The sequence below is a fragment of the Pelophylax lessonae genome (assembly GCF_965119305.1).
Source record: "Pelophylax lessonae genome assembly, chromosome: 3".
Classification (NCBI taxonomy): domain Eukaryota; kingdom Metazoa; phylum Chordata; class Amphibia; order Anura; family Ranidae; genus Pelophylax; species Pelophylax lessonae.
Window position 1 is genome coordinate 197,452,237 of NC_138770.1, and position 12,041 is coordinate 197,464,277.

The 12,041-nt window shown below is 47.4% G+C and overlaps 1 protein-coding gene across 1 annotated transcript in view; it reads left to right on the forward strand.

The window, feature by feature from the left end:
* Positions 1-8,914: 8,914 nt before the first annotated feature.
* Positions 8,915-12,041, forward strand: part of SNORC (secondary ossification center associated regulator of chondrocyte maturation) — a 61,435-nt gene continuing 58,308 nt past the window's right edge. Inside the window, exon 1 of the mRNA XM_082251279.1 lies at positions 8,915-9,365. Within this exon, the coding sequence (XP_082107405.1) occupies positions 9,290-9,365 (76 nt within the window). The 5' untranslated portion in view covers positions 8,915-9,289. The remainder of the gene's footprint in view (positions 9,366-12,041) is intronic.

Here is a 12,041-nt window from a genome sequence, read left to right on the forward strand (position 1 = left end):
GCCCCACTCTTGTTCACTTACATGTTTTGTTGGCAACGGAGGAGATTGTACAGCCAAATAGAGGAAAAGTGGTCCAGTGTCCAATGTTGGAATCTAGTGGTGGAATTCCTTGAAGGATCTTGATTCACCATTCTCTGGTGAGTTTTAAGAATAGGGGGGGGAGCACAAAGTGGTGGTGGAAATCAGGTGCTACGGCCAGGACCCCTCACACCCTCCCTGTGATAAAAGGATTGCGTCTAACCAACTCACCACATGACCTGGAAATACCCATTTAAGGACTTTGGATTTTATTCCTTAGTTTGTTTATTTAGCGCTGCTAGTGTTTGAATATATTATTTTGCTTCTTAATATTATCGGACACCTTTTTGTAGTTGATCTTATCCTTTATAGCAGCTGCTTTGACGTCAAGTCGTTATTATTGATTTTATTCTTGTGCCTTCTTATTGATTTTAGCGCAGGGTGAGTGTATTTATAGGATTTTAATTTTTCATATATTTATCACTCCTTACTGTCCATCAACTACTACTACCGGTGCGATTCTTCCCTTCCAACATTTAAGTACTACAGGGAGCGGTAGTCACCGTTCCCTGAATAGATCTTTTCCTTTACCTTTTCCTAAGATTAGTCTCAATTCCCCACAGGAATCGGATCTGGTTGACCAGACAGGCCAAGAAGCCTCTAGCCGGGTAACTTCGGTCCCTGAGGTTCAACCAGAAAAGATCACCCTTCCTGATAGCAATCAGGTATCTGATAAATGTGTGGGAACAGAAAACGACCAGACTTTCTCGGATGGTCGGGGCCAGATAGCTCTAGGGACGCCTGGTTCAGATCCAGTCAGCACCAGTGGTCCTAGAAATTCTAGGCTGGCCTCGTCAAGCCGGCCTGGCCAACTTGGACAGGCTAGTCGCAGACGTTCCGTGGGAACTTCGTCTCAGGGAGTGTCTGTGGTCTCAAGGACCAATTTACCATCGTGCTTTACAGTCGCTGGTTTTAATGGCCTGGCCATTGAGACCCAAGTACTGAAGGACAGAGGTTTGTCAGCTTCAGTCATTCCTACCCTTATTAAAGCAAGGAAAGCGACTTCCAGCAAGGTCTATTATCACACATGGAAGACTTATATTGCGTGGTGCGAATCTTTAGGATTTCCTCCACGTACCTATTCGGTGACTCGAATATTGGCTTTTTTGCAACAAGGGGTTGAGCAGAAGCTAGCCTTGAGCACCATCAAGGGTCAAGTTTCAGCATTAGCAATCTTCTTTCAGAAACCTTTAGCTACCAAGTCCTTGGTGCGGAATTTCATCCAGGGGGTGCGGCACCTGGCTCCACCAGTCCGCGTGCCCTTACCGCCCTGGGATCTTAATTTAGTTTTGTCGGTTCTACAGAAACCTCCCTTTGAAAACATCAGGGAGATTCCCTTGTTTACTTTATCCCAGAAGGTGGCCTTCTTGGTGGCTATCACTTCTGCTCGCAGGGTGTCAGAACTGGCTGCATTATCATGCCAGTCCCCATACCTAGTGATTCATAGGGATAAGGTAGTACTTCATCCTAAGCCATCCTTTCTTCCTAAGGTGGTTTCAGATTTTCATCTGAATGAAGATATTGTACTACCTTCCTTGTGTCCTCAGCCCAAGCATCATCGGGAACATGTGTTGCATTCCTTGGATGTGGTTCGGGCAATCAGAGTATACCTGAAAGCTACGGAATCATTCCGTAAGACGGATTCACTTTTTGTGATCACGGATGGCCCCAGAAAGGGTTTGCCTGCATCTGCCGCGACCATTGCCAAATGGATTAGACAGACGGTGGTACAGGCTTATTCTATTAAGGGTCAGAGTCCTCCGTTCCCTGTTAGGGCGCACTCCACTCGAGCGCTCAGTACTTCCTGGGCCTTTCGCCATCAGGCGTCAGTGGTCCAGGTATGTAAGGCGGCCACCTGGTCGTCGGTACATACCTTTACAAAATTCTATAAAATTGATGTGACTGCATCGGCGGATGCCTCATTTGGCCGCAAGGTTTTGCAGGCCGCAATTTGAGGAGACCGGTGGTCTACCTCGAGAGTTTTTTTCTGTTTGAAAAATTTATTTTTTGTTGAGTCTCATCATTAAGGATGAGCATTGTAAACTTCTAGTTGGCACCGGTTGGGCCTTCTAGATTGGGATTTGATTTCCATTTTCCCACCCCTCATTTGTGATACTGCTCTGGGACGTCCCGAAGGTGCTGTATCACCGAGGACTACGTCTGTCAATGAGCGATAGAGAAAAATGGATTTTTGTAAAATCTTACCGTAAAATCCTTTTCTCTTAGCTCATTGACAGACGTAGTCCCCGCCCCTCTGTTTTGGAGTTGGGTTGGGTTAAAATCTCTAAAGACTGCTTTTTGACATAACTGATTTGCTGAGGCAGAGAGAGAGAGGATATACCCTCTGGGACTGCCCCTAGGGTGTGGCCAGAGCATTTTAATTTCCTGTCTAGTCCTGCTCCTGTGGAGGCAACATAACCCGAAGGTGCTGTATCACCGAGGACTACGTCTGTCAATGAGCTAAGAGAAAAGGATTTTACGGTAAGATTTTACAAAAATCCATTTATCCTTTTGCACCGGCTACGGAATCACGATGGTGTGTGCCTCCACAGCTGGATCACACTGTGGCCGTGTTGAACAAGGCTACCTTGATCCCTACTGAGGAGACCCCGGTTTTTCGGGATCCCACGGACAGACTGAGTCTCTAGCCCGACGTTCCTACACGGTGGCGGGTTCCTTGCTCAAACCTGTTTTTGCGTCCGCTCTGGTGGCTCAGGCGGTGGCTGATTGGACTAAGGTGCTTAGGAGCAACCTCGTGTCTGATTCTGTTCCACCTGCCAGGCTGGCCATGGTGGATCAAATTCACCAAGGGGTCATGTATTTGTGTGATGCGGCCTTAAATGAGGCCCCTTTGGTAGCGCGCCTCTCTAGTGTTGCGGTGCTTAACCGCCGACTGATCTGGCTGAAGAGCTGGTCTGCTGACCAGTCGTCTCGGAAAACAGTTGCTGATTTTCCCTATGCTGGTTCTCGTCTTTTTGGCGAGGCATTGGATACCTTGGTGAAAGGCGTCACGGGGGGCAAGAGCACCTTGCTGCCCCAGAACCCGAAGAACAAGTCCTTTCGTGGCAAGCGGGGGTTCTACTTCTCGATCCACTCAGGGGTCCTTTCGTGCCTTTCGAAACCAATCCAAGGGCAAGCCCTTCAAGGGCCAAGGTAGCCAGAAGAAGCCCTGGGCAGGCAAGCAGAAGTCCGGCAATGACGGCTCGGCGGGTCAACCCGCCTCTGCCAGAAGGGGTGCCCTCACCCGTTTCAGGGGTGGGGGGCGTTTGCGTGGTTTCCTCCAACCTTGGCTGCTCCGAATTCCGCAAAGGTGGGTTCAGGAAATCATTCGATCTGGGTACAAAATCGAATTCCTTTCCCGGCCGGCGGACAGTTTTTTTCCCTCATATCTTCATTTGCCTCCAGGGCGTCTGCAGTACCTGCATCAAGCGGTACAGGACCTCCTTGCCCAGCGGGTGATTGTCCCGGTGCCTCATCGGGACAGGTTTCGGGGGTTTTTTTCCAATCTGTTTACTGTGCCCAGAAAGGAGGGCAAAGTGCGTCCTATTCTGGACCTGAAAGCACTGAACAGCTTCGTGCCCGTTCGAAAGTTCCGTATGGAATCTCTTCGTTCGGTGGTGGCCTCCCTGAGTCCGGGGGAGTTCCTGGCCTCTAGACCTGAAGGATGCGTACCTACACATTCCCATTTTCGAGGGTCACCAGAGGTACTTTCGGTTCGCAATAGCGGAGGACCACTATCAGTTTGTGGCGTTACCTTTCGGTCTCGCTTCGGCTCCAAGGGTCTTTACCAAAGTGCTGGCATCGGTTCTGGGCCTGCTAAGGGCTTGGAGCATTGTGGTCTTGGGGTATCTGGACAATCTACTAAGGTTGAGTGTCAGCCAGGACCTACTACGCGATCTGTCCACCACAGTACAGACGCTCCAGGAGTTCGGATGGACCATCAACGTACAGAAGGCGACTTCTCCATCGGTTCGTCTTCCCTATCTGGGAATGATCCTGGATTCTGCTCAGGCAAAGGTGTTCTTGCCGGAGGACAAACTCCAGACCTTGCAGGACGAGATCAGGTCCCTCAGGGACAATCCGTCCTCGTCACTCAGAACCTGTATGCTGGGCCTGGGGTTGATGGTTTCGGCCTTCGAGGCAATTCCGTTTGCTCAGTTTCACACTCGGTCTCTCAAAGCGGAGATCCTGGCCAGGTGGGACAGACTACCTCAGTCCCTGGATCTGAGTGTCTAATTGAGTCGCCGGACCAGAATGGATCTTCTGTGGTGGCTCCAATCCCCGGCGGTTGTCGGAAGGCAAGTCCTTCCGTCCGTTACTGTGGACAGTAATTACCACGGATGCCAGCCTGTCGGGCTGGGGTGGAGTCCTGGGCAACCTGTCTGCCCAGGGCACTTGGTCGGGGGAGGAATCATCCCTTCCGATCAATGTGCTGGAATTGCGGGCGATCAAGCTCTGTCTCTTCCAGTGGTCGGATCGACTTCGGGGCCGTCCTGTTCGGGTACAGATGGACAATGCTACCGCGGTGGCTTACATCAACCACCAAGGGGGCACCAGAAGGGCCCGGGAGGTGACCGACATTCTGTCTTGGGCCGAGACTCATGTTCAGCAGGTAACATTCTGGGTGTGGAGAATTGTCAGGCCGACTATCTGAGTTGCCAGACCCTGGACCAGGGGGAATGGTCCCTGCACCCGGAGGTCTTCCAAATGCTGTGTGCGAAGTGGGGATCCCCGGACGTGGATCTGTTCGCATCTCGGCTAAACCAAAAGGTGGAAAGGTTCGTGGCAAGAATGCGCGATCCTTTGGCGGACGCCTCGGATGCGTTGGTGGCCCCTTGGCATCAGTATCGTCTGATGTATGCCATTCCTCCGATTCAGTTGTTGTCCAGGTTCCTCCGCAGGTTAGCCTTGGAACCGCACCTGGTGATTCTGGTGGCGCCGGACTGGCCACGCCGGTCCTGGTACGCCGACGTTGTTCACCTGGCAGTGGCACCTCCGTGGCGCTTGCCGATGCGAGAAGATCTACTGTCTCAGGGACCGATCTTCCATCCTGCTTTAACGGCCTGGCTGTTGAGACCCAGGTCTTGAGGGACAGGGGTCTCTCCCCTGAGGTCATTCCTACTCTGATCAAGGCTAGGAAGACCTCATCTGGTAAAATCTATTACCGTACCTGGAAAGCTTATTTCGCCTGGTGTGAGTCCAGGGGGTTCTCCCCTCGCTCTTACTCGGTGTCGAGAGTGTTGGCTTTCCTCCAGCCTGGAGTGGACCAGCGCCTGGCGCTGGCCACAATAAAGGGCCAGGTGTCTGCACTGGCCATTCTTTTCCAACGCCCTGTGGCGTCTCATTCTTTGATTCGCACCTTCAGTCAAGGTGTGCGACATTTGGCTCCTGCCAGGAAGGAGCCTTTACCTCCATGGGACTTGAACTTGGTTCTGTCCGTGTTACAGCGTGCTCCTTGTGAGAACATTCGGGAGATATTGTTGCCTCTGCTGTCCAAGATTGCCTTTTTAGTGGCGATCACTTCAGCTCGCAGAGTGTCAGAACTGGCGGCGTTGTCTTGCCGCTCTCCTTACTTGGTAATTCACAAGGATAAGGTGGTCTTGCGGCCACACCCGTCTTTTCTTCCTAAGGTGATCTCTGAGTTCCACCTTAATGAGGACATTGTCCTGCCTTCACTTTGTACGAAGCCTAAGCATCCTAAGGAGGTTGCTTTGCATTCCTTGGATGTGGTCAGGGCGATCGGGGTTTACCTGTCGTCTACGGAATCCTTTCGGAAATCGGATTCCCTCTTTGTCCTTCCTGAGGGACCTCAGAAGGGCATGGCTGCGTCTGCAGCAACTATTGTCAAATGGATCAGACAGACCATTGAACAGGCTTATGCTTTGAAGGAACGGGTTCCACCCTTCCCTGTTAAGGCGCACTCTACCAGATCTGTGAGTGCGTCCTGGGTCTATGGGCATCGTGCCTCAGTGGCCCAGGTGTGCAAGGCTGCGACTTGGTGGTCGGTGCACACCTTTTCCAAATTCTACAAGGTAGATGTTCTGGCATCAGCTGATGCCTCCTTTGGCCGCAAAGTTCTCAGTGCGGCAGTGCCATGAAGGACCCTTGTGTTTTTTTGTGGGTCTCTGGCTGTTGGTATTTGCTTTCCTGGGCTGTTGCTCCTGTTGAGCCTTTTTTTCTGTGGCCCAGAAGGTTCTCTTACTATGCGTGTAAGGTTCCTTTCTCTGATGTGTGTACTGCGTTGCCTTTTCTACGGTTGCGTCTCCCACCCCTCATGTCTACACTGCTTTGGGACATCCAAATAGTGATGACTTAGAGGAGGCGGCGACTGCCGGAGGACGTAAGAGAAAATGAAATTTTTGTAAAATCCCTTTCTCTGAGTCCTCAGACAGTCGCCGCCCCCGCCCCTCTTTTGGGCTTGTGTTCTTATTGCCTACTGCTATGCTACCAAACTGAGTTGGGAGTGGTCACTGCAGGGGGGTATTGACCAGTGGGACAGCCCCCATGGGTGTGTATATGCAAATGCCTTTGTTCTTCTGACTAAGTCTTATGCCTAGCTACTCCTGCGGAGCGGAAGTCAATACCCAATAGTGATGACTGTCGGAGGACTCAGAGAAAGTAATTTTACAGGTAAGATTTTACAAAAATTCAGTTTTCTGCTATGCACATGTTATTTGCATATATTTATTATAATCTTTGTATGTACTATACAGTATATCATTTTTGTAGTCAACATTGTTGATGTTAGCGCTACACTATTGCATATATTGGTTTTCATTTCTATAAGATCAAGTGTTTTAGCTGCTTTCACTAACACACATTTCACATTCAATTTAACTTGAATTCTTAGCGCAGTTGTTTTTGATTTTTAAAGCGGAGTTCCACCCTAAAATTATACTTGCCTCCATCTTCTCCGGGTCACCTGAAAAACAAATGGATAATCACAATTTTTTTTTTTTTTACTTGCCTTGTTTAGAAGAAAATATACTTACCTTACTTCCTCTTCCTCCCTTCAGCGGCCACGGCAATTCGTCACTTCCTGGCTTGCAATGATTCCTGGGAGCTGAACGTCATCGCTCCCAGGAATCAATGTGCCTGCACCGGCCCCGACATCAGTTCCGGTGCAGACGCCGTAATACCTTGCTAAACAGCTTCTTGGCATGCCCAGAAGCTGTGCAGGGATGACGCTGCGGCACCGGAAGTGATGGCGAGGCCGGTGCAGTGCATCGTGGGACCGAAGAAGACGAAAGAGGACACAGAAGAGGATCGCGCTGGCTTCAAGCTGCCCACACCTGAGATGGCAGCGCTGGACAATACATTTTCAAGGTAAGTATTTCTTCTAAAAGGTAAGTGCAACCCGGGACAGATCAGAGGCTAGCCATTGTGGAATGCACTAGCCCTGACTGTCCCGGGGGTATTTTTATTAAACAAAACTTTCCCAGGGTGGAACTCCGCTTTTAATCTTCTTTCAGTGACCCCTAGCCACGCACTCTTTAGTTTGTACCTTCATTCAGGGGGTTTGACATGTGGCTCCACCTGTACGGTCTCTTTTGCCTCCATGGGATTTAAATGTAGTACTTTTGGTTCTCCAGAAACCTCCATTTGAGAATATTCAGGAGAATCCTTGCCTACATTATCCCAGAAGGTGACATTCTTGGCAGGTATTACCTCGGCCCGCAGGGTATCGGAATTGGTGGCATTATCCTGTCGCAGTCCCTATTTAGTGGTCCATAAGAATAAAGTGGTTCTTCATCCCTGTCCATCATTCCTGCCCAAAGTTGTCTCTGGCTTCCATTTGAATGAGGACATTGTGTTGCCTTCCTTGTGTCCCAAGCCATCTCATCCCAAGGAATTTGCTTTGCATACCTTGGATATGGTTCATGGGATTCGGGTGTATCTGGCAGCTACTGAGTCTTTTCGAAGGTCAAACCCACTTTTTCTGGTTATGGACGGACCAAGAAAAGGGCTGACCGCTTCTTCGGCTACCAGATGGATCAGACAGACGTCGACTCAGGCCTATCCCATTAAAGGTCAGGTTCCACTTTTCCCTGTCATGGCGCATTTTACTTGGTTGCTGAGTGCTTCTTGGGCCTTCCGTCATCCAGTATCAATATCGCAAGTTTGCAAGGGGGCCACTTGGTCTTCGGTGCATACCTTCACAAAATTCTATAAGGTAGATTTTTTGGCATCAAAGTTTTGCAAGCCGCTGTTTAGGAGGGGCTGTTCCCTCTTGAGAGGTGTGTGTTTTTTTTTTTTTTTTAACTTCTATTTTTCAGACGGGGCTCCTGTGACCCATTTAAGGCTCCTGTGTTCTGGTTAAGGGCTCTTATGTTTAGCCTTGGGTTATTTTCCCCACCCCTCATTTTTCTTTTGGCACTGCTTGATTTGGCATGATTTATGGAGAGCTGTGTCAGTCGATGAACCAAAGAAAATGGGATTTTTGTACTTACTGTAAAATCCATTTCTCTGAGTTCATCTATGGACACAGCACCCATCCCTCTATGGAGTTCTGATACTTCTAATGTTTTCTACTAAACGGATTACCTAGAGCAGAGAGGGGGTTATTTACCAAGCTGAGGATGGTCCATGGGCGTAGCTAGGTGGTTTTGTTCTGCCTAGTCCTGCTCTTGGAGGAGGGAATATAACCAAGTAGTTATGATTTATGGAGCGCTGTGTTCGTCGATGAACTCAGAGAAATGAATTTTACGTTAAGTACAAAAATCCCATTTTATATATTTATGAAACTATTGAAAATGAAATTTTAGACCTAATTAAAGTTCTAGAACATTAAAAAGTTTTGTATTCCATAATATTGAATCCTTCACATGGAGAACATTTTGATATATTTTACTTTGTGCCATTTAAACATTGAGGGTGCCAATTCCAACATGATTGGCTACAATCATATGAAAATGTATTAATAGAGTATTTTCTACAACTGTACTGAAAAAAAGAAATAAGGACAGTACACTTCTTTTTTGGGATGGTTTTGGAGAAGGAATTTTGCTGGGTGGTTCTGGTTCCTGACGTGATGGAGTAGGAGGGATATGAGGGGAGTGTGAGGTGTCTGGGTTGTGTATGTATTTCTCTCTTGATCCTCAGCTAAACATTTCCATCCTTACTGGACAGAGACACCTTTGTTAACCCAGAGGCTGCAAGGTCTCCCTAACGTCTCACCTCTCAGTCTACATCTTCCCGGCCAGAGACAGACATGCCTTGCACGAGGACCCCACAGCTTGCGCTGCTGCTGCTTTTTACTGGAATTTTACTCCCTGCTTTTCTTACAGGTAATATAAAAGGGTGTATATTAACATTTGGTAATCTTTTCCTACAGGCATCTTCATGCTGCTAAGTTTCTAACTTTTTCAGCAAGAATTTGACGGTATGGATTACTGGTTCTTAGCAATCTTTAGCTGGTTCAATGACCTCTATTTAATGTTTTTTCATTATGTCACAGAAAATGACTGTTTAAGGTAATCTCCAGCCTGAGACAAGTTTATAAAATATTGACCTAGAACATTAAGAGCTTTTTGGACACATTTAGATGTGGACATACACCTATGTGTTACATATCTATGATTTTCTGTAAATAAGTTGATGTAACATTTGTGGCTGGACACAGGGTTGGGTCTGCGCAAGACTCGGACAAGGTTTCCTTTGTATAATGTAACAGGGCGCCTTTCATCCTGGCACTGGCCATTCGCCCGCTGTGGCTACTAACCCCACACTGACGCCGGTCAGGAGTCTTACCAATGGCCTGTTTTCTTGTACCTACCAATGAGTCTGTTTCCTTGTACCCACCAATGAGTCAACAGCACAGTTTGTACTGTTAACTGTGTGTGTGCTGAAGAGTGCTTTTAGACTAGGCATATAAGAATTTAAGAAACTTGAAGAAGGAGGAAACGCCAATCTTCCCAGATAAACGGGTACCTGTAAACCTCCAATAAGACGGTAGTGGTTATTGGATATAAGCTATGGCTAACATTGCACTTTGAAGACTTTGGTTTATATTTGTGATAGGCATATTTCTTCCTATGGCCCTGCAAGTGACCTCTTTTGCTTTCATACAAGTATGCAGTTAAGAACCTTGTAAACCTATTAGGCTTGCACTAACATTTTTAATGCAATTCGCTATGTTTAAAGCGGAGTTCCAGCCTCAAAATCAACTTTACACAATCCGCTTGCTGTACTGTCGCTGAAAAAGAATTGGATAATTTAAATTTTTTATTTTATTTACTTGTTATTAAAGAAAATATACTTACCTTACTTCCTCTTCCTCCCTCTTCGGCCGCGGCCCGCGCCGTCTCTTCCTGCTTGCATTGACTCCTGGGAGCCAAACGTCATTGCCCCCAAGAGTCAATGCGCATGCACCGTCCCTGCTCATCACTTCGGTTCAGGCGCGTTATTCCCTGCTGAAGAGCATCTGGGCATGCCCAAAAGCTGTGCAGGGATGACGCGCCTGCACCGGAAGTGACGAGCAGAGCATTCTGGGACTCTGACATCACCGAAGAGCACACTCTGGCTTCAGCTGCCCACACCTGAGATGGCAGTGCTAGACAAGACATTTTCAAGGTAAGTATTTCTTCTAAAAGGTAGGTGAACCCGGGGACAGTTCAGAGGCTATCATAACTGAAATGCACTAGCCCTGACTTTTTATCAAAAAAAATAATAATTTTGTGGCCGGATCTCTGCTTTAAATTCTATTACTTTACAGCAAAGAATGTCACAATCTAATGTGCTACAATTCTCACAGCTGATTCATTTTTAATGCTGTTTAAAAGTATGTATGTTTGCTGACTTTATGTATTTTCTATCAACTGCCAAAATAGCAAAGCACATATATCCCACAGAGGAAGGGAAACGTTTTGTAGGACTTTACTGGTACCAGAATGAAAAAGAATAGCCATATGTCAATATAAAACCAAGTTTTTTTTACAAAATCAATTTCACATGAAATGTGCTCTCATAATACATATGGGTGATATATCTTAATAAATTGTCTCTGCTCAACATCTAAGGTTGACGACGCATTTCACAATAAGGTGCTTCCCAGGACCTTTTTACCTTGGCAGCAAAGAGCTATATCCTATTCTAAAATAATAAGAAACTTAGAAATACATTTGTACATGAGTCTTGTATGTTTCAAACCATAGCATGCAGTCCCCATAACATGACTTGCATAATCACTGGAGAGCTTCAGTAATGATGGCCGAATGACTTTTACAAGCACAGTCGACAAGGTGCAGGATATAATGTATACTTGGCTAAAACCAGGCAGACCTTCTAAAGGACCAAAAACAGTGTAATAATATTGGGGTACTCTATTGGCTACCCTAGGTTAGTTATCCCATAAAATATTACCTAACCCGAAAGATAAGTGTAGGAGGGATGAGAAGGTGATATTATCTAAAGCCAACTCTAACAAGAACTATAAACCGACAATAGCCAACCTAAAACACATTTGGGGTAAAAGCATCAAAAACGGGCATTATTCAAGATGTGGTGTAGTAGTAAGGAAGTATTATACCACAACTTAAAATGTTTACCCATGATTATATGCACATAGGTATCAAAAAGACAACAAGATAGGTTGTTCAGCAGACATATGCAGCCATGACATCTCCACACACCAAGACTTGCACACCTATGAAACATCCCTAGACTGGCAGTAGTGTTCGCATCTGCCACCATCCAGCAATGTCCTTGGCCATCAGCCACCATACCAGCCAATACACCTTTTTCTATGTCTCCTCGGCGCCACAATCAGTGACGTCATCAATCTGCAACCTGTCGGCCTGTGATTCCATAGTAGGAAGGGCAAGAGCATGCATTGGGCTAGAACAGCCCTGTCCACTGGCCAGCCACCCCCACCCATAGCCAATTCCCATCTGACGCCACTCCATCTACACTGCGCATGCGGCGATGGTGTATGCATGCGTAGCGAGGCACGCGCAGTGGCATCA